This window comes from Thalassophryne amazonica, chromosome 9, assembly GCF_902500255.1.
Source record: "Thalassophryne amazonica chromosome 9, fThaAma1.1, whole genome shotgun sequence".
Taxonomy (NCBI): Eukaryota; Metazoa; Chordata; class Actinopteri; order Batrachoidiformes; family Batrachoididae; genus Thalassophryne; species Thalassophryne amazonica.
The window spans coordinates 87221939-87244710 of NC_047111.1; the positions used below are offsets into that span (position 1 = coordinate 87221939).

At 41.2% G+C, this 22772-nt stretch overlaps 1 protein-coding gene across 1 annotated transcript in view; it reads left to right on the forward strand.

Annotated features, from left to right (window-relative positions):
• gria3a (glutamate receptor, ionotropic, AMPA 3a) overlaps positions 1–22772 on the forward strand; it is a 367539-nt gene that overhangs the window by 313650 nt on the left and 31117 nt on the right. The window contains exons 13-14 of the mRNA XM_034178685.1: positions 21161–21408; positions 22156–22270. Of these exons, the coding sequence (XP_034034576.1) occupies positions 21161–21408; positions 22156–22270 (363 nt within the window). The remainder of the gene's footprint in view (positions 1–21160; positions 21409–22155; positions 22271–22772) is intronic.

Genomic DNA, 22772 nt, shown 5'->3' on the forward strand with positions numbered 1-22772 from the left:
TTTTCATTCTGCAATATGATTCCACAGGTGTATATAATTCTCAGTTTACATTTTACTTGGTCAACATTTTATTTTATTTTATTTTTACCTTATGTTTATATTAGTTGTACATATACTCTGAATAATTTACCGTAAAATTTCACTATCTGTTATATTGGCTAAAAATTACTTGCACCACGGAAAGCACCTTTTTGGAGTTGCGCTCAAATCTCGTTGTAATGCAAATTACAGTGACAATAAAGGCGATTCTGATTCTGATTCTGTCACTACAAAATTGGATAAATTATTTCTATGTGAGACTCTCCGGCTCCCAGTGTAGATTCCCACGGCAGGGAACTCCCCTTTCGACAAGAAGTTATTTGCAGCAGTGGAACAGTCATATTCCCAAAATTTTCACACTCCTTTCACACTCCGGTAAACAAACACTAAAAGTAATTGCAAATCAAGCACATTACCCAGACACTGCTAAGCAAATATCATCACTGCTCCTGGAAATGCATTGATCTACTGAAAAAAAGGTTGCTGAAGATGTAACACATGCTGGGTTGAATTTTTCTATTGGTGATAGGGAGAATTGCTATGCAGTCTTGCCCAAAACTACAAACAATAAAATAAAATAAATAAATACATAAATAAAATAATCCACAGGAACAAATAATGCTGTTGCAGATAATTCTGCAAGCCAAATGTTTAAAACTGCAACTGACAACATTTTCTTGCATGTGTTTCACAATAAAAGTATTTTTAATGTTATAGCAGCTGGTGGCTTCAATAAAATGCCACAGAATGGAGCTTTATTTTGAAAAGGTAACACTGTTGATGTGCTTTGCCTAACATTCGCATGTTAAAGGCTAAGGTAAATTTAGTGATAAAGAAATTAATTAATAAATACATTTTAACAGGTAGTCATTTAGAACCTTTGCGCCCCCATTATAGTTTTTTTTTTTTTTTCCATGTGCAACAAAGCATGATAAAGCAGAGTGGCTCACATTGTTGAGGACTGACCTTCACTTCTTGGGCCCTGAAGCAAATCTGCTGAAACAGTGTCATGTACATGTGAAGTATTGATGAACACACTTCCCTGTAGTTTAGGAAATAAAACCTTCAGCAAGCAAATTAAGTTGAATAACACCTTTAACCACCTTCTGCGTACAGAACATACATATAAATGTTGCTATAACACTAAAGGATTGTCTTGAGTATAAATTTGATACTCTCGTGAACTAAGTGTGTTATCTTCTACAGTAGTTGTGTTCAAACAAAAATATTTTAACAGAATTTGGCAAAATCAAAATGTGATGAAATGACAAAGAATGAAATATTTGATAACTTCAGCCAAGATTGTATTCCAAAACTAAGGGGAAAAAAAATACAGAATGTCTATACGGGACAAACCCTGATGTAACCCAGAGGTTTTCTGAAGAGCTGGTTTGAAGCTAAAATGGGACAGTTTCAAATGAGGCCATCTTGGCAGCGTCTGATGGCACCGAACTACCGCTCAACCCTTAAATGGGTAAAGAGTTGGAGCATAAGCAAGACCTGTGTTACCTGAGTGGGATGAATGAAGCCTGAACACGCCTCCATATGAGTTACTAAACAAGCTAATCTTGGCTTGATAATTTTATGAATGCATATTTTTATGAATTGGGTGGTCGTATTCATAACGTGTGGCTTGGGTGTGGGTATTAAATAATTGTAACTGGAATATTCTCATTATCTGTGGAGTAACAGTGGAGATACTGGCTGTGTCCCAATTCAGGGTCTATACCCTTCTAAGGACTGCATTCCATGAAACTCTTCAGGCCCATTAGACACAGCGGAGATCGGAACAATCCATCCTGAAATCAGACAGACTAGCCCACAAAGGATATAGGGCAACGCAGTCTCGTTTGAGGGTGGGTGCTAAAGGGGTAAACTATGACGCATATGATGCAATTTTTCTACATCCAGGGACTGTCCCCATCAGAAACATGGCACTTTCTCTGAGTTTTTGGGCAAATTACACACAAACAAAGTGAAAATGCAAAGAAAATTGAGTTGCAGTGGAAAGTGGACATGTGTTGCAGCTTGTTTATGACCTGGAACTCAAATGTGTGGAGGCCATTGTGCAGGCGAGAGAACGCACCTACTCTGGTTAGCTGTGTAGGCTAACACTTACTGACACAACCTCTCCCATTTGCCTCGTCTTCCCTTCTCCACTGGAACCGAAGAAAGCTGGACTTCTTGCGACTGCTTCGGTGATTGCAGCCAAAAACAAAACAGTACATTATTTTCCCGTTAGAAGTGATGCTGTTTGTGGGGAGAGACTAATCCCTGGGCGGAGTGTTAGTCTTTTCACCCGAGGATTAGTCTCTGACATGTTCGTGCAGGCAGTCCCCGGATATGGTCAAATCCTGCAATATCATGCAGGGGTTAAAACTAGACTGTGCTGCCCTATTATTATTGCACAATTAGCATTTTTCCACTTTCGACTGTCACTTGGTAACCTTAACAGCTGCAACATTCTAGCATAGTGTGTATAACCCATACTTTAGTAATAATTTTTTTTTTCAGTAATTATTTATACTTTACTTATAGTCAACAAAAATATAAACGCAACACTTTTGGTTTTGCTCCCATTTTGTATGAGATGAACTCAAAGATCTAAAACTTTTTCCACATACACAATATCACCATTTCCATCATTTCCCTGTGATTGTATCCTTCTTTTTTTGAGGAAAGAATACTGCAGAAGTTGCCCGCTTCACAAGGAGCCTTTGAAATGGGACAGTCTAGTCACGTAGGCAGCCAACAGTTGCAGCCCTAGAAGCGTGCACCCACTGAACTGGGAAACAGCCTGTGTCACTAAGCTCTTGATACTAATATAATATATGCAAATAAATAAATTTGTATATATATATATATATATCTTAACAAAATTTCATTTAATGGAAATACTGGAGCACCGACTTATTATTGCTATATTGTCTCAGATATTCAGGATAGAATACATGGAAAAGAAAAGCACAATCAAGTCCACAACAGTTAGCTCCCACTGTTAGTGGATGCCTGTGTGGACCTGCCAGCACATACTGCCGTAATTTCCTTGATTAAACGCCCAACCTTGAATAGGGGGCCTGCCTCATTTAATGGCTGGGTCAGAACTTCATCTGAAAAAAAAAAAGGATCACATTTGGTCGAGTCACTCTTTTTCTAAGTCCACTGCAGAGTGGTATACAGGAAATTTTTCTAGTAAAATTTACTCTGCTGGGATAACATTTGATCCCAGTCTAAATATAGTGAATTATACTAAATCACTTCAAAATAGTGTAAAATCGACTCTTATTGGAGTAAAACCATTTGCATTGACCAGATGGTGTCGCAGACTGAACCGTCCTCTGTCAGCCCTGCTGTCACTATGCTTACGTCATCAGCCACGGTTCACTGATAATCATCTCGTTTCTGCTTAAAACTGCACTCCAGTCATCATCTGTCTCAGCGAGAGATATCTGAAGCTTTTGTACAACAATCCTGTCTGCACAAATTCAGCATTATTCCATAATAACAGACGGAGGAAGCGATCAGAGTGGCGTGGCTGCACAAGCTGTTAGCTGATGCTTTCACTGCGTGTCAGACATTTCAATGCGCCACCATTTAAAGCCTCGTTTCTGCTTAAAATTGACTTTAGAATGATTCAAGAGGTTTTACCTTGTCATCTGATGGTTAATAATCCCATTAATCCATTTGATCGCTTTGGGTGGAGAGACTCTGTGTCACACGGTGGCTGGGCTCCAGCATGACACATGCACAGTGGAGGCAGGGTGGACCAATGTTTAGGAGGCAGACTGTTCAGTCTGCGACAACTGTCAAGCTGATTCACTCTATGATAGAGTGTAATTTACTCTATTTAGACTGGGGCTATCCCAGCAGAGTAAATTTTACTCAGCAAAATTTCCTGTGTACCTTAAAATCCTAAAGCCTGATTTATGCTTCTACAAGTCCATAACTCTGTGCCCATGCAATGACATTGACTTGGGCGTGACCCTTTTAAAGTTCTCCGTCACGTTGGTGGGTGTCATATGGGAATTAACCACGGGTACAGTGGCTTTTTCTGCATTAATTTGTCCCTCAGTGAGCTCCACTTCTTTATACAATCATTAACCTCCAAACCAATCGCACGATACGTGTAATTTCCCTCCATGAATTTCAGGTCATTGATTGTCTGTATTTTTTCAACTCCATGTTGTGAAGTTGGTCATATTTGTGGATTTTTCTACCAAACATTCCTCTATTTGATCCATGACCAAAATGTAATTGGCGGGAGATATATCATGGGAGAGGAAGGAGTGAAAGCAGAAAAGTGACCAATCACAGCCCTTGAGGTATCTGTTGTTTGGATGGTGCACATCAGGCCACGGAGAGGGTTCACAGCGATGCAGAGTGCTCTGTTCTAAAGTGGTTCTTTGGTTCTCCACACCCAGGAATATGTGTGGAACCTAACACCATATTACAGTGCAGGCAGCAAGCAGCATTTTGTTAATAATTTCCGGTTTTGAATAAAGGCCGCCTCGTTTACGCATTGGATCTGAGCACGGTTTGAAAAAACAAACGCCCAGGCTGTTAATCAAGGACACACTGTACCTACAACTGAAAGCAGCCAAGCTCCAAATGATTCATAACTTTATCTTTTAAAATAGCTTAAATACCCCCCACCTCAGTGTTTGGTGTGGTAACACTGGATATACATCTGAGTTGGTGGGCTAAGAACATGATCGCGTTTGCATCTCTCCTAGCCAGGCAACTCGTACTCCTTAAATGGAAGGAGAAGTATCCTCCAACTTTTAGAATGTGGATCAAAGATCTCACACGCCATTTGGTGGTAGAAAAAGTTCATTAAACCACAAGAGGATGGGCTCAGACATTCTGTACCATATGGCGATGTTTCTTGTCATATTTGGAAAAAATGGATACCATTAACACTGATGTTACAAACCGCTGAAATCTACAATTTACGTTTATGTTTGTGTATACATGTAGGATTATATTTATTTTTCTGCACTTATTATTTTTATGTTATTTAATTATTTTTATAATTCATTATTTTCTCTTTTCATTTTAATAAAAAAGACTTTCTTGAAAATACCACCCTGCCATGAACAAGGAAACTAGCTGGTTTTTTTTGTTTGTTTGTTTTAGGAAACTAGCTGTTGAGACCAAAAGTGTTTGGTGTTTGACTCACTTTTGGAGCCAGCCTCAAGTGGTCACTCAAGGAACTGCAAGATTTGGCAGTTCTGTGTTGACTTAACTTCTCAGTGCCAGAGGTTTCTGCTTGGTCAGAGCTCTCACATACGCTATTTAATTTTCTGTTTGGAGATGAAAAGACAGCTAGTGTGAACATGAGGGGAGAAAAAAACCTCTCTGTGGGTAGTACAGCGTGTTTCTGTCTATTAGGTTTGGTTGACAGCTCCATTTTACACAAGCTGCTGCTGGCAAGAGAGAGCGCTCCAACTTGTAATTGTTACAACAGTGATAGTCTAAATATGATCAAAGGAGAAAGACACACAGCTCTCACACCTGACAAAAGACAAACGCTGTAATATTTTTGCTTCAAACGAAACACAGAAAATCTTGTCTTTTTGCATGTGTGACCTTGTTTGTATGTGTGACAGTTTTAGAATGATGTGACCAAGTGGAAGCATGTATAATGAGGCCTTACCCAGCTCGTTTGTAAAGGCGTTTGAGCAGGACGGAGTCGGCCGCTGTGCAAAGACGAAACGATCCCTGAGGAGGAAGTCATCAGTCTCTCATGCTGTGGAACATTGCAAAATCTTACTTAAAGGCACAAAAACCCTGGCTTTACTGATTATTTTTTTAATAGCAGTAATTGGCATCATTAAAACAGATGGAAGCTGCAGTGGAACCCAAGTTGCTCGTGAGTAGCTGTATGAAAAAAAACTGCACTTAGGAACCGTGAATACTGTGTGAAAGAGAGCCGACAGAAAAGTCTTTTTATTTGTGCAGTGATTGAAGCCTGTGGACTGGAGGATCAGGCATGATGATGTGCATGTGGTTTGTGTTTAAAGGTGTCATATTGTGCAAAATCAATGTTTATGTGTCTTTTAGCATTAAATATGTTTGGTATTTTATACCAAATAAACCTCCAAACTTCTATGTTTTTTACTGTAGAAACTCCTACTATAAATTTAAGCCTGATGCAGCTCATTTAGACTCCTGTAACGTATGTCACGGAAATCCATCTGAGCTCATGCTTGCTCTGAGACACGCCCAGTTAGTTGGTTTGCGCTGTGTGATGCCCACATTGACCCCAGGAGAGAGGCCGATTATCATTCTTCCTGCTTGAACCTAATATGGAGAGGAGGCATGGCCAAAAGCAAGCTCTTTTTATTTAAAGCACCAAAATGTAATGCTTCTACACTTGAAAGCAGGCTTTTTATTTAGGCTCTATCACTTCAGTGTCTAAGCAGATTTATTTCCCTACAACCTTAACACCTGGGAACATGTATTAACTTACTGAAAGGTCACAATATGCATAACCAGCAAGTTTAAAAACTGCACTGTGATTCTAATAACATTTGTGTCCTGAATTGAAATAAACTTTTTAACTCATCTTGCATTTCTCAGATTATGGAAAAAGTCCTCTGCAGTTTCTTATTCACACCTGCATGCAGGACACACACGGTTGAGTACTTTCTAATTTGAAATGACAAAGTTCCTGCAGCTGCCTGACAGCAGTAAAACACACAACAGAAACACATTCTGTTATTAGTCAGTTGTGTCTTTGGTTCAAGTTGTTTGGATTTTTACATTGGAGCATTAAATCCTTCACCGTGCAGTCAAAAGATCTGGACAAGTCTCGAGAAAAAAACGTGTCTGGCCTTAAAATTACCATCGAAAAGCTTCATATTTGTGTTCTCCAAAACTGCACTTGCACAAAACCTTCAGTTTCTTTTTGGGAGGATGCTCTGGATCTCTCTTTCATTATCAAACTGTCAGCCGCAGGTGAGGAATTCTTTTCAAAGTGAGTCAGATGACTGATGACAGTGGAGTCGTCTTAATCCGTTTTCTTATAAAACTGCAAGCAAACCATGTCAAGGATTTACAGCGAATCTGAGTGAGCCAAGCGCATGAATGCATTTGCCTTCATGATAATTTATCCCAGATGATTTGTGGGCAGAAATTCTTCACGCCCTCCCAATCATCAAAATTTTACGTGTAATTGCTGCTGCTGATCGATATTATTGCCAAAAGGCTCCGATGCGTTCAGGTACACTGCAGCAACTGCAAACTGAAATTAGTTTGAGTCAACATATGAATTTCCCAGGTTGTTTTTATCACATAATCAAAGTTAATATAAGAATTTATGTTATAGCCTTTGGACATGTCTGGCTGATCTCTGTAAAAAAAATAAAAATAAAAAATCACTAAAATTATTACTGCATCTTCATGGTGAATCGCCACTTTTAAAGCATGTTTACAAACAACAATTTTTACTGTTTTTGCGGGTGGCAATTTGTTAAACATGGTCCCAAAAAGATATTTTGACAGACATGTAGTGATGAACAAAATGTAATGACATTTTTTTCATTCAGTGCTTAAATGTTTCGGCAGTGTTGAGCGTTCATTCACCTAAATAATGGCTACGATTATTATTATTACAAGTACTTCAGTCACACCAAATACAGTATGCACATGAGGCTATGCCCCCCCCCCCACCCCAACAGGTTTAGTAGTACCACCATAACACCAACAAAATATTTACATTTCCAGTTCAAAATCAGATTCTTTTCAGCCTCAATTTCTCAACTTCTTTGACTGATTCAGTCTAACAGTGCCAGTTTCTACAGCACGTCCCAAAAGTATTCACGGCGCTTCACATTTTCCACATTTTGTTATATTACAGCCTTATTCCAAAATGAATGAAATTCATTTTTTCCCTCAAGCTTCTACACTCAATACCCCACAATGACAATGTGAAAAATGTTTTTTGAGATGTTTGCTAATGCTGAAATCAGATGTGCATAAGTATTCACAGCCTTTGCCATGAAGCTCAAAACTGAGCTCAGGTGCATCCTCTTTCCACTGATCATCCTTGAGATGTTTCTACGGCTTAACTGGAGTCCACCTGAGGTAAATTCAGTTGATTGGACATGATTTGGAAAGACACACACACACACACCTGTCTACATATAAGGTCCCACAGTTGACAGTGCACATCAGAGCACAAACCAAACATGAAGTCAAAGGAACTGATTGAAGACCTCTTAGACACGATTGCCTCGAAGGGTACAGAAACATTTCTGCTGTTTTGAAGGTCCCAATGAGCACAGTGGCCTCCATCATCCATAAATGGAAGAAGTTCGGATCCACCAAAACTCTTTCTAGAGCTGCCCGTCTAAACTGAGTGATCAGGGGAGAAGAGCCTAAGTCAGGGAGGTGACCAAGAACCCGGTGGTCACTCTGTGAGAGCTCCTGGTTTTCTCCAAAAATGACACCAAAGAGTTCAATCTTTGTCTCATCAGACGAGAGAATTTTGTTTCTCATGGTCTGAGAGTCCTTCTGGTGCCTTTTGGCAAACTCCAGGTGGGCTGCCATGTGCTTTTTACTAAGGAGTGGTTTCTGTCTGGCCACTCTAACATACAGGTCTGATTGGTGGATTGCTGCAGAGATGGTTGTCCTTCCATAAGGTTCTCTTCTCTCCACAGAGGAATGCTGGACAAATCTAAAAAAATGTAGCTTTTTTCACATTGTCATTATGGGATATTGTGTGTAGAATTTTGATGGGGAAAAAATGAATTTCATCTATTTTGGAATAAGGCTGTATCATAACAAAATGTGGAAAAAATGAAGCGCTGTGAATACTTTCTGGACGCACCGTAATTATTTGTATTGCATCGTGCTGTACACACGCTACAGTTCAGTGCACAGAACTGTACACAGAATACGTGGTAGGAGTCTGCTCAGTATGATTATACACACGTGCTTATTTGTTTCCATAAGTCATTTCATTTCCACAGACTGTGTCACTCTAGTTTCATGTCACATGTGCTCTGCTGTGTGAGAATCAGACCGTGGTGTGAGTCGCACAGAGGGAAACAGAGAAAAACCCAGTTAAAATGAGTAACTGGATTATTCCAATCTGAAATTTTGGAAGCATAAATGGAATTGATTAATTTACCTTTTATTCTGAAATATGAACTTAAAAGTGAAAGTGTACCAGATTAGTTGTTGAATCACTGTCTCCGGATGAGATCATACCATCTGGAGGTATGATGGTACCTCCATACCATTTGAGTTCAGACGACACCCATTTTTGACAAAAGTTTACGTTTTATATGAGTTAGTGTAAAGTTTTGCGAATGAGATGGCCAATGAATAGCAACACTGTGTGCAATGATTTCAAATCTGCAGAGTGAGATTTTATGAGATGCCATCATTTGCGCAAAAATAAGACAGACATAAAATGGACAAAGTATTGAAATCAGTCTGGATTCACACCGATGTAGTTTAACCAAACGCAAATGACAAGCGATGTAATCCAATTTCTAAACATTTAATGAAAGGAGAAAGTTTACATCTACACGTTGTCTCACAGGAATAAAGAGGCTGACGGCAGCTCTCTGCTGCTCACAGATAAAAGATACTGTACGTAAAAACCAAACTAGTACCAACCTGTGACATCTAAGCACAAATATGAACCGAACTTTGAGTTCTGTGTACCATGACACCCTTAAAGTAGACCTGCATTGAAATAAATGCAGTCAGATCTTTGGACCAAAAAATGACTTATATTAGAAGGAGAGAGCATATCTCACCCATATTGGCCTCTCTTCATTGGCTTCCTGTTAATTCTAGAATAGAATTTAAAATTCTTCTTCTTACTTATAAGGTTTTGAATAATCAGGTCCCATCTTATCTTAGGGACCTCATAGTACCATATCACCCCAATAGAGCGCTTCGCTCTCAGACTGCAGGCTTACTTGTAGTTCCTAGGGTTTGTAAGAGTAGAATGGGAGGCAGAGCCTTCAGCTTTCAGGCTCCTCTCCTGTGGAACCAGCTCCCAATTCGGATCAGGGAGACAGACACCCTCTCTACTTTTAAGATTAAGCTTAAAACTTTCCTTTTTGCTAAAGCTTATAGTTAGGGCTGGATCAGGTGACCCTGAACCATCCCTTAGTTATGCTGCTATAGACGTAGACTGCTGGGGGGTTCCCATGATGCACTGTTTCTTTCTCTTTTTGCTCTGTATGCACCACTCTGCATTTAATCATTAGTGATTGATCTCTGCTCCCCTCCACAGCATGTCTTTTTCCTGGTTCTCTCCCTCAGCCCCAACCAGTCCCAGCAGAAGACTGCCCCTCCCTGAGCCTGGTTCTGCTGGAGGTTTCTTCCTGTTAAAAGGGAGTTTTTCCTTCCCACTGTCGCCAAGTGCTTGCTCACAGGGGGTTGTTTTGACCGTTGGGGTTTTTACGTAATTATTGTATGGCCTTGCCTTACAATATAAAGCGCCTTGGGGCAACTGTTTGTTGTGATTTTGCGCTATATAAATAAAATTGATTGATTGACATCCGGGACGTTGCCGAGACGTCAGAGAGAAGACACTATCCCAGCATGCATTGCGCGCGCCAACTGTAACTTGTGGATTTACGTCAGTTTGCATCTCTTACAAAAGCACCTTTTTATTGTCTTATACGGAAGGATCAACTTTTTTTTAAAACTTCATACTGTCTTGCAGTATGTTTGGTGAGTACACATTTCTTTTATTTTTGCCTGAAAATTATTTTTGGGGACTTTTTCATACGCCCATTTGATTGAGTGGTGTCGCATTGAAAATCTACTGTTTTTACTCTACCGCCGTTTCGAGGTTGTTTATGATTGTTTTGCCTTTAGACTAGATCTATATTCGTTCATATTTCCCCCGTAAATAGCAGTTATTGGTGAGTTTTATATTATCTTGCTCTAAGACTGAATGTTTGTGGACTGCATAAAAATGATATTTTCAGGACTTTTTACAATGTAAGTAGGATGTGCATGATCAATGCAGCCGCAGTATGAGTGAAAGGGTGGAGGCACTCCATGTAAGCCAATATTTTCTCACGGGGCAGGGCTGGGGTCGCGTTACCGCGACGACCCGCTCGCATGCTGCGCTAGCAAGCGGGCTGTGGCAGTAAGGGTCGGGGAAGAACGTCGCCCGCTGTCGATGTCGCCGCTGATCTGAGCATGCAGAGCTGTATCTCACATCAATTGCGGCTTACTTTTGGATGTTGAAACCAGGATGTGTAAAACAGTAACATTACTAACAGATATCAATTTCAATTGAGAAATAGCTGTATTGCATTCACTCAACGCGCAGGATCAGACTGAAGGCGCTATCGCTCTGTCTTATCTCTTACGTCACGGCAATGTCCCGGATGTACAAACAGTTTTCGCTGAGGGCCAAATTTTAACTGCAAATTTGTCATTTTTAAATGAAGATTTCTCCGCCTGATTACAAATTTGGGCTTGCAGATTTACTTTACTGCATTCATAAGGGTCTTATAAATACATATCAGCTATTTCTTTCTGAGATCTGACCACATTTATTTCAATGCAGGTCTGTTTTAACTGGGATCTATCGATCTAAAAAGTCACGCCGCTCATATAACACAGGATGTGTTTATAGTTTTCATTATTCAGTTTGCTTTGCTGTTATTAAAAAATGGACTGTTCCTTGTGAAACATCTCAATCTAGAAACCAGAACCTGGTGAAAATGAAACACAAGCAGACAGCAGTCTAAATGGACTGCGTTTATATAGCGCATTTCCATCTGCATCAGAACTTCAAAACACTTTACAATGATGCCTCACATCTACCCATTCACACTCACACACCGATGTCAGGGTGCTGTCATGCAAGGCACTCACTACACACCAGGAGCAACTTATGAATTAAGGACCTTGCCCAAGGCTGGGGTTTGAACCAAGAATACTCTGGTCTCAAGCCCAACGCTTAATCACGAGACCACCACCTCCCCAATCTAACATTCAGAAAGAGTAAAGCAGAAAAGCGCGACCTAAAGAGAGCAGCTTCTGTCTTGACTTGTTATGTGTCGACGCGGGTTGAGGAGCGGACCTGCGTCTGACAGAACCCAGCGGTAAAAATAACCAGAAGGCGGTTCCCAACAGAAACAATTTATTTTTCACCTGTGCTTACAAATGTAAAACATAAAAAGCGTCCCTCTGGTGGAGTGATAAGTGGCACGTTCTCCAGCGCCCGCAAGGATTAAAGCCCGGCGCTCCTGGACTCACTACCACCGCCAAACACCCCCCAGGTGGACACGACGAACCGATTCTCTGTGGAGCAAAGAGAAGGTGAGGTGAGTCAGCAGATATAACTCTATCTTTCGCATAACACACGCTATCAGCAACACACTCAGGTCAATGTTTCTCTTTAATTTTATACAAATGAGCAGCCTCTCACAACAAGTGGAGGATCACTTATCCAACAAGCCACCGCAGTGAGAAGCAAGCTGCACAATTCTCTTCACAATCTCAGTTTACTGTGTAACAAAACACCAAGATACTATCAACAATTACTTAATCACTTAATTACCTTTAGCGTGTGCTGACAGCATGTGTCCTCACCCTTCCCTGCTTCACGGGCTCGATATGTCAAACCCAGGCGCGGTCCTCAGCGTCTCACAAACGAACGTCACAAGGTCGAGTTCCCGGCAGTTCTGCTCAAATCACACATGACGTATATGCAGAACGCCATCCAATTATCTGCTTCAGCTGCAAGTCTTCAAGGCCGCACGTGAGCCCCTGCCACAGGTGTTCCACATGACGCTAATAAGGGTGAGGACTCTTCAGCCAGCACTTTCTCCACAGACAAATCAGCCCTCATGCCACCTGGAGAGCAAAGAAAAGAAAAGAACACCAAAACAGCCAGCCACGCCCCCCCCCAACACACAACATGACTGTGCCGTTTTTGCCAGTTTGGTAATGTTTTTATTGTACTGTCTGTAAATTTTCCTAAATTTTCAGTATTTACATTTCATTCCTGTCAGAAGAGTAACTTTTTGATATTTAATCACCAACTGCTGCTGTTTGTTCCAACCTGTTGTGCATTATTTTACATGAGAATCAATTTCATGTCTGTAGGAAACACTTGAAGTTCATTTTAAAATGCACATTTGCACATTTACTACAGATTCTATCATCCACCACTAAATAATCATGGCCCAAAATCGCCCCACTAAGAAAAAAACCTCCAGAACCACCTCTGGATTTAGAGCCCGATTTCTTGAAGTCTGTTTTAGTGAAATGCTGTGAAAGTATGTGGCTGTGATGGCAGGAAGAATTCATTAAATTTTAGTGATGATCCGGATATGATGCAGCTCCAGGTGTTAATTAGCACTTTGGGTTTTTTTTTTAAGTGCATTAGGGGCTTTTCATACATTTTTTTGTCAATAATGCAAAAATAAGCCACAGACTAATTCTTGGTGGGAATTTGAGGACATGATTGTACCCCATCCACAGAGATAATGTGATGTGGATCCAAATAGGGCTCGTGATTCATGAGACTGACTTTTAGATGCGTACTTTCAGTATATGTGGCTTTCGTTCAGATGACGCCTGTATAATTCATCAGAAAGATGGCGCATGCTTTGTTAGAGCTGTCGTCTTGGCTTTGGGAAGACTGCGTTATAGATGTGCACAGCTGGGGGGGCATGAATCACTCCCAGACTTTCAGTTTTCTACTGACAGATGAAGTGGCAGCTGCAAGAATTTCTCTGTGGAAAATTCACCAGTTTCTTTTCAGATTGGGAAGTAACCCCAAATTTCTTGCCAGGCAGGGAATACAAACTGTCACTTAAAATATTGCGGTTTTACAAGTCACGAATTGGCATTAAGTTGTTGAATTGTTTGGCAGTGTAATGAGATTTCTGTGGAGACAGACAGTATGACCAGATGTGGACGTTTCAACACGCTGGACCTGCTGCTACGAAAATGTAACCCAGAATAGAATCTGTTTCCTCGTGATAGTCAGGCCTGTCATCAGCTGTTATCATCACGGTCATACTGTTTGCATGAACGCTGACCTGAACTGAAATCACACATATGTCCAATGATTCACTTACTAGCCTGAACCCACGATCCGTTAAATATCTGATGAATTATTTATGTTTCCCCACAAGACACAGACACAGTTCACTGTGATGTGTTGCTTTACTTTGCACCAACCACACTAAAAAAGGAAACATGACTTAAATATGTACATTGGTTGAACATGATCAGAATGTGTCCAAATAACATGATTTTCTTATGTTCTTATGTTAGAAAGGTGTTACATAGTTAAATTGTGCAAAACTAACAGACTTTTTTCAGTGCAGATGTGACGTAGGACTAACTCACAACATGACTGAACACACATTCTGAATAAGATAAGATCTACTTTATTTATCCTGAAGGAAATTATTTTGCCAGAGTACCAAAACAGTAAACAGTGAACAATGTTTTTATTTTTAAGTACAACAAACTTATTCAAAATGACTGGACGACATTTGCACAAGATGGTCGATCATATTGCACATAACTCTGAGTTACTAATACCCATGTCACACATAGCCGGAATCACTCAGAGTGGCATCGGACTTATGAATTGGCGCACATCCGAAAGTGTCGGATTTCAGTTCCAAAACGTTCTGACAGCCATCTGTGGAAGTTGACACAGTTGGCCAAAATCGGCCGGCTGCCCCAAGTGTGATGCACATGTTCAAAACTCTCTGGCCGCTGTCGAGATGGGACACCTATCCGACGGCGGTCCATGTATAATCTGACGACCATCTGACCACAATTTACCTATTCTGACATCATCAAAACAGCATTTGAAATGACATGATCGCGGTTGATTGAGTGCTGAGATCGATCGGTCACAGCGAAGCCTGCCGACATGTTCTGTCATGTGAGACACACACTGATGAGAGGTCAGTTTAGCACTGGAAATGTGAGGATGAGCGGAGATTTGATTGCGTGAGTGAGTGAGTGAGTGAGTGAGTGAGTGAGTGAGTGAGTGAGTGAGTGAGTGAGTGAGTGAGTGAGTGAGTGAGTGAGTGAGTGAGTGACAGCTCCAGTGTCGGTGCCGTCTGACAGCAGTCTGTGTCATCTGACTATTGTCTGAAATATATTTGGGCTGCATCCTGCAGGTGTCCACAAGGCAGTCCGGATGCATTCAGACCACGGCTGACCACACATCTTTTCCTCCTGACTGCATCGGATTATCGCGATATTTGCAATGTCAGAATGGTTCCGACATGGCAAATATCGCCATTTGTCATACAAAAAGAGAGAGAGAGATAGTGCTCTGCGACTGCAGGTGAAAAAAAACGATGAGTTTAAACAGAAATCAAACTGTGATAATTGTGAGTCAAGCTGTGGAGGAAATGGTCAGTTCTGACTCCTGATCTGAAACACGGCATCCCGTTTGCTTCTGCTGAGTTGCCAGATTGTCAAATCTCAGGGTTGTTGGAAAAAAGCCCAAACTACCTCTGACTCCCTCCAGGACCGTTTGTATTTAAGTGGTACAAAGTTGACAAAACACTCAGTGCAGAAAAGCTCTCTGTGACTGATCATGTTGCACAGTCTGATCAGTGATGCAGAAAAGTGTGTGCTTTAAAGTGTCACGTGTTTAGATTTAGTTAAAGGTGTCACTGACGAATTCTGAAGCAGTTGGTGAAGATCTGGTGAGGTCACTGAACAAGGTGTTTATGGGGTTTATCTGTGTGACAACATGGAAAGTAAAAAGACACGCATGTTGCACTGAAAAAAGACAAGTTCAAACAATTTCAAACAACTTAATTCATTCAGGTGTTAGCAATTGAAATAACTTTTTAAGTTGGTTCTTTTTTTTCAGTGTGGATACAGTTGAGAACTGCATTTAATTGAAAAAAAAAAATGTCATTGTTTTACTGGAGAAAATTCTAACAAATTTTAGTTTTAGAAATAATAAGATAAAACACTGTTTCATCAGAAAAATCATGGATGGAACCATCAAGGGCAGCGCAGTGGATTAGTGGTTAGCACTGTTGCCTCACAGCAAGAAGGTCATGGGATCAATTCTGTGTGGAGGTTGCATGATCTCCCAGTGTTGGCATGGATTCCCTCCAGGTGCTTCGGCTTCTTCTCACATCCAAAGAGGTTAGGTGAACTGGAAACTTTAAATTGTCCGTTGGTGTGTGTGTGTGTGTGTGTGTGTGTGTGTGTGTGTGTGTGTGTGTGTGTGTGTGTGTGTGTGTGTGTGTGTGTGTGTGTGTGTGTGTGTGTGTGTGTGTGTGTGTGTGTGGCCCTGTGACAGACTGGCATCCTGTCCAGGGTGTACCCCGCCTCGCCCCATGACTACTGTGATATTCTCCACCCCCCCGTGACCCTTAATTGGAGTAAGCGGGTATAGAAAATGGATGGATGGAACTGTCAAAGTGGGCAATACTGTATGAGGGAGAATTTGTATAGAGAACAGGATGGGACCGAGAATGGATCCTTGTGGCACAACACGCATTAATGGAGCTGATAATGAATCATATGTCAGTAAGTCCCTTTGGCTGCTCCCTTGTTTTTCATTCGGAGTCACCACAGCAGATCCGAGGAGGATCTGCATGTTGAATTGGCAGAGGATTTACACTGCATGCCCTTCCTGACACAACTCAAAATTACATGGAGAAATGTGGCAGGGGTTTCCTCCTCCGTAAGGTGACAATCTCCACATTTGGTCCAGCACATTAGTGGCATAATGGTTGATACACAGAACTGTGCATGTGATCACTTTGAGCTCATTTCTTAATTAAAAAGCTCAATGTATGATGGCATGGTGTTTGTCCACCCCCTCCAAAAAAACAAAAAACACATCAGCGGTGATGTGAAATTCAGTGGAAATGATGTAACTTCCTGTGAGGTCTCCTTTAGGAGGCTACAAAAATCCTCTATGACTATATCTTACAGTGGTGGCCAAAAGTATTGAGACAGCACGATAAAATCAAATTTTTAGTTAATTGCTGTAATTACTCAAACTATGATGAAATATTTCATCATGTGCTCTGATTGGTTGTAAATGTGTCTGATGAAATATTGCATCATACTTTACTTTATATATATATAAGAAATACGATCACACACCCCAGTTCGAAACAAGCTAGTAATGGCAAAAATTTGGGAATTTTCTAGTGAATTACGCAATTCTGTAGCTGTTTTATGCCGTGCCGGACATTCTGCGAAGACGATTGCTGATCTACTATCAATATCACAAGCCTCTGATTATCGGTTAGTGAAAAAATTCAAAAACACTGGAGCTGTAGTGAAGGGGAAAGCGCACTGGTAGACAAAGGATAACTTCCACGACGACTGACAACATGATCAGAAGATGTATTAATGTATTATCTTCCTCATTTATCCAAGCACAGCTGCCTCAAGAAGATCACATCCCATCTACTAGGACTATCGGGCATCATTTACATACCAAATTCCAGCTCCCTAGTCGACAACCTGCGAAGAAGCCAAACCTGTCTTCGAAGAATATCAAGGACCGCATTGCCTTCTGCCGCCGGTATGTTCACTGGACTGCTGAGGACTGGCAGAAAGTTATCTTCAGTGACGAGGCAATGATCTTACAGTTCAACTGTTACAAGGCAGCCATCCGGAGACCACGCAACCAATGGTATTCACCACAGTACACCATTCCATTTGTCAAGAACCCACCAAAGGTGATGGTCTGGGGTGCCATTTCCTGCTATGTGCGAGCTGGACTTCACATTTTGGCTCCAGGAGAAACAGTCAATTCCCAGAAGTACTTGGAGTTTCTAAAGGAAAAGCTTCCTTACTTTTCCGAATTCCATGGGACCACCATATTTCAGCAAGATGGAGCACCATGCCACATGGCCAAAGTGGTGAAGAATTGGCTGAGGGACCAGGACATCCAGCTCTTAGAACCATGGCCAGGGTCATCTCCGGACTTCAACCCAATCGAGAATTGTTGGACCCAAGTGAAGAAAGCCGTTGCTGCCAAAAAACCATCCTCAGTGCATGAACTTCGAGAGGCAATCAAGCAAGCATGGATTCAAGAAGTCACACTGGATTACTGTCGTCGCCTGTTTGATTCCATGCCAAAGTGGGTTGTTCAGGTGTTGAAGAACAAAGGACTCCATACAAAGTACTGAGTACTGTATAACAGATGTACATTGTTATGTGCTGTAATTTTAGCTAGAATTCTCTGTAAAATATAAATTTGCTTAAAAAGTTGATTTTTTTGTTTTGTCTCAATACTTTTAGCCACCACTGTACATGGAACTGTAAAATGTCTGCTGTTGTTGGGTTGATTGATTTCCGTAAATGTACTTGGAAAAAGGGCTACTTATGGAGACGAAAAATATGCACATACTCACATGCAGGTCCAGATATACAGTGGGGCAAAAAAGTATTTAGTGAGTCCCTGATTGCGCAAGTTCTCCTACTTAGAAAGATGAGAGAGGTCTGTAATTTATATCATAGGTACACTTCAACTGTGAGAGACAAAATGACAAGAAAAAAAAACAGGAAATCACATTGTAGGATTTATAAAGAATTTATTTGTAAATTATGATGGAAAATAAGTATTTGGTCACCCACAAACAAGCAAGATTTGTGGCTCTCACAGACCTGTAACAACTTCTTTAAGACATTCTTCTGTCCTCCACCTGTTACCTGTATTACTGGCATCTGTTGGAACTCTTTATCTGTATAAAAGACACCTATCCACAGACTCAAACAGTCAGACTCCAAACTCAACTATGGCCAACACCAAAGAGCTGTTGAAGGACACCAGGAAGAAAATTGGAGATGTGCACCAGGCTGGGAAGAGTGAATCTACAATAGTCAAGCAGGTTGGTGTGAATAAATCAACTGTGGGAACAATAGTAAGAAAATGGAAGACATACAGGACCATTGATAATCTCCCTCGATCTGGGGCTCCACATAAGATGTCATCCGTGGGGTCAAAATGATCATGAGAATGTGAGCAAAAATCCCAGAACTACACAGAGGGACCTGATGAATGACCTGCAGAGAGCTGGGACTAAAGTAACAAAGGCTACACACTATGCAGAGAGGGACTGAAATCCTGCAGTGCCAGGCATGTCCAGGCCCTTCTGAAGTTTGCCAGAGAGCATATGGATGATCCAGAAGAGGATTGGGAGAATATCATGTGGTCAGATGAAATCAAAATAGAACATTTTGGTAAAAACTCGTCATGTTTGGAGGAACAAGAATGCTGAGTTGCATCCCAAGAACACCATATCGACTGTGAAGCATGGGGGTGGAAACATCATGCTTTGGGGTTGTTTTTCCGCAAAGGGGACAGGACGACTGATGCATGTTAAGGGGAAGAATGAACTTGGTCATGTATCGTGAGATTTTAAGCCAAAACCTCCTTCCATCAGTGAGAGCATTGAAGATGCAACGTGGCTGGGTCTTCCAGCATGACAATGATCCCAAACACACTGCTCGGGCAATGAAGGAGTGGCTCCGTAAAAAGTATTTCAAGATCCTGGAGTGGCTTAGCCAGTCTCCAGACTTCAACCCATAGAAAATTTGTGGAGGGAGTTGAAAGTCTGTGTTGCCCAGCGACAACCCCAAAACATCACTGCTCTAGAGGAGATCTGCATGGAGGAATGGGCCAAATATGATTTCCTGGATTTTTTTTTTTTTCTCATTTTGTCTCTCACAGTTGAAGTGTACCTATGTTGAAAATTACAGACCTGTCTCATCTTTCTAAGTAGGAGAACTTGCACATTCAGGGACTGACTAAATACTTTTTTGCCCCACTATACACACCTCCCATTTTTTGACATTTCCTTTAATTTATGGACCCACTTTTCTGTAGAATTTTGTATTTTGAGGTTTACATGCTTTGAATGTTGAGTATGTGTGATGTTGAGTATGTACATGATTCTTAAGCAGTTGCAAATAGTCAGGTATGAGCCACTATAGGGGGCGCACTATTATTTTTGCCTCATTTTGCCAAGATTTATAGTCAGTCGTGCTTCCGTGTGGTTGTGTTGTAACTTGTGCATTGTCCATAAAGTGAGCATTAAAAATACATCCAGTAAATGTAAAACAGACAGGACAAACTGTCATAAATAACCCTGCAACAAAGCCATGTGCCACTGATTTTACTTCTCAGAAGTGTCACACAGCAGCCTCGTAGAATATCGTGCCGCTGTCTGACTCTGCTTCAGGCTTCACATAGGCTTTGTATACTTCAATACTCCCAAGTTCCATGAGTCAGACATGATGGTCATTAAACATCTGATAGCCAGCATCACATTCATGTTTCTTCATTCTTTCCTTTGTTCAGTCATAGTCAATAAGATGGTAAGCGTAGACATTGTTTAGGGCCCCTTCACACAGAATACGATTGAAGCCGACTAGCGCATCAAAGAGGAATTGCATGCCAGTCGTGAAAAATTGGATCCGCCTCTAAGGCCTCATACGTATGTCACTACAACTATTCATGCTTCAGCAGCCGAAAGACAGAGAGTGCCCTGTGAGAGCCCATTCGATCCCTCTCGAGGCAGGTGTCAGCCAAATTCCAGGTGACACACACGAACATCCAACACCGCTCGCTGGCCACTCAGAAAATGTGGTGCCATTCATGCAGTCAGGACAAAAACAGTGAGCAGATGATCACTTTTGTGTTGGCAGTGAAATTCGTCCTAGTGCCCCCACGAGTGTGGTGTTGCAAAGCAACACACGTGGCATACACGTGTGTCATCTGCAGCCACTTCATCTCTTGGCCTTCAAGGTCACGCTCGTCCAAAGTTAGATCAACCTGCGTAGCTTGCTCATGGACATGTAGAAATAAAACATAGATGCTTTTTGCTGCAAAGTGAAAAGGGGGAGGGGGGACCGGAAGTTCATCTCTGACAAAAACACCAGCTGTTCAAGATACAACGTATTCTGTGTCAATTTTGCCAGTATGTGATAGAGGGACTTAACACGTTTGACTAACAAAATAAAAAATAGCAAACAAAAATTTCCCACATCACTCAAAGTCGACTTGACTCTGAACCAGTAGGCATGTTTTCATTGTTGATTGATTTTTATTGCTTGCAGAACTAACTTTTTCCTTTCTTTCTTCTTTTTGTCCTCTTCAATGCAGCGCTCCAAAATAGCTGTTTACGAGAAAATGTGGTCATACATGAAATCGGCCGAGCCCTCGGTCTTTGCCAAGACAACACCAGATGGGGTTTCCCGAGTGCGAAAATCGAAGGGAAAGTTCGCCTTTCTTCTCGAGTCCACTATGAATGAGTACATAGAGCAGCGGAAACCATGTGACACCATGAAAGTGGGCGGAAACCTCGACTCTAAGGGCTACGGTGTGGCTACACCTAAAGGCTCTGCATTAAGGTGGGTGGAATAATATAACAATATACTTGTTGTTATAGTATTCCACCTACCCTGATGTCTCCTTTTGTCATTCTCTTCTTCCTCACTTCCTAATTCTTCTTTATTTTTTCCCAAGTGCATCACTGAGTGAACAGTATTATGAGTTAAGACATTCAGCCATTTTCTGTTCTGTCCTGTGTGTCTGGTTTGTATTTTTTCTTCTCTCTCTTAAGGAAGCGTCTCACGTTGGTATTTTAATCCATTTGAATGTCAATGTGCAACTTCACCCGGATTGTTTTCTTTTGCTTTGTCTCCCCTCAGTCTTTCCTCCCTCTTGGGTTTTTATCTTCTTCTTCTTCTTCTTAGTCTTTTGTGGTGCCATCTGCATTGCTTCTGATTTAACACTGAATTATTTCCCTTGTTGTTTTGCTCCTTAAATTGCTGCTCTGTCACTTGTAATGGATGTTAAGCTGCATGCTGGGTGTTCTTTTTTGTAATTCAGCGATGACACAATGTCCCCTTCCCGCACACTTCAGTTCTAAGCAGTGTAACTCTTCATGCCACCACTCGAATATTTATTCTTTGCTGTAAAAAAGAAAAGAAATTGCTTCTTCCCTTTCCACACCAGTGAAATTCTTGACAAATTTGTCCCTTCCATGCTCCCCTTCTGAATATTTATCAGTATTTTTTTGATTATTAATAATATTCTCTATTAGATTTCTCACGGACCTGTTCATTTTCTTACAAGTTATGTTTTATCGTTTCAAGAAGTGCTGTTAACCTGGCAGTGTTAAAACTGAATGAGCAAGGCCTCTTGGACAAATTGAAAAACAAATGGTGGTACGACAAGGGAGAGTGCGGCAGCGGGGGAGGTGACTCTAAGGTCAGCCTCAATGTCACCAAAGTCGGGTATCCTAGAAGAGAGTAATCGGCAAGGCTGTCGTCACGGAAACTGTCTGGGCGCAATTGCTGTTCAGTATTTTTGTTTTTATTGTGCCGCTGTGATCACTTTGGAACCCTTTACTTTGCTAATGGAGGAAAAGACCACAAATCTGATTTTTTTAAATTTGTATTTATTTTAAGAACATTATAAGGAAAGAAGAAATGAGTATGAGGACAGAGCAGGTGCTTCTGGGACATTTATTTATTTATTTTTTGGCCTGTGGTTATGAAAGGCAGAAAGCACATAATTTACTGTCTGGTTTTTATATCTACAGGCCAACAGCAAAGTGAAGATCTAATCTGAGCGCACTGAACAGATACATGCACATCAGCAGTCACGTGCGAACTCTCCATTTTGCCACCTGAGAGTTTAGTGATGGCGAGGGGAACAGCGATGTCTTGAGGGGACGAAGCATCACAGGCAAACGTGAGAATTCTAATAT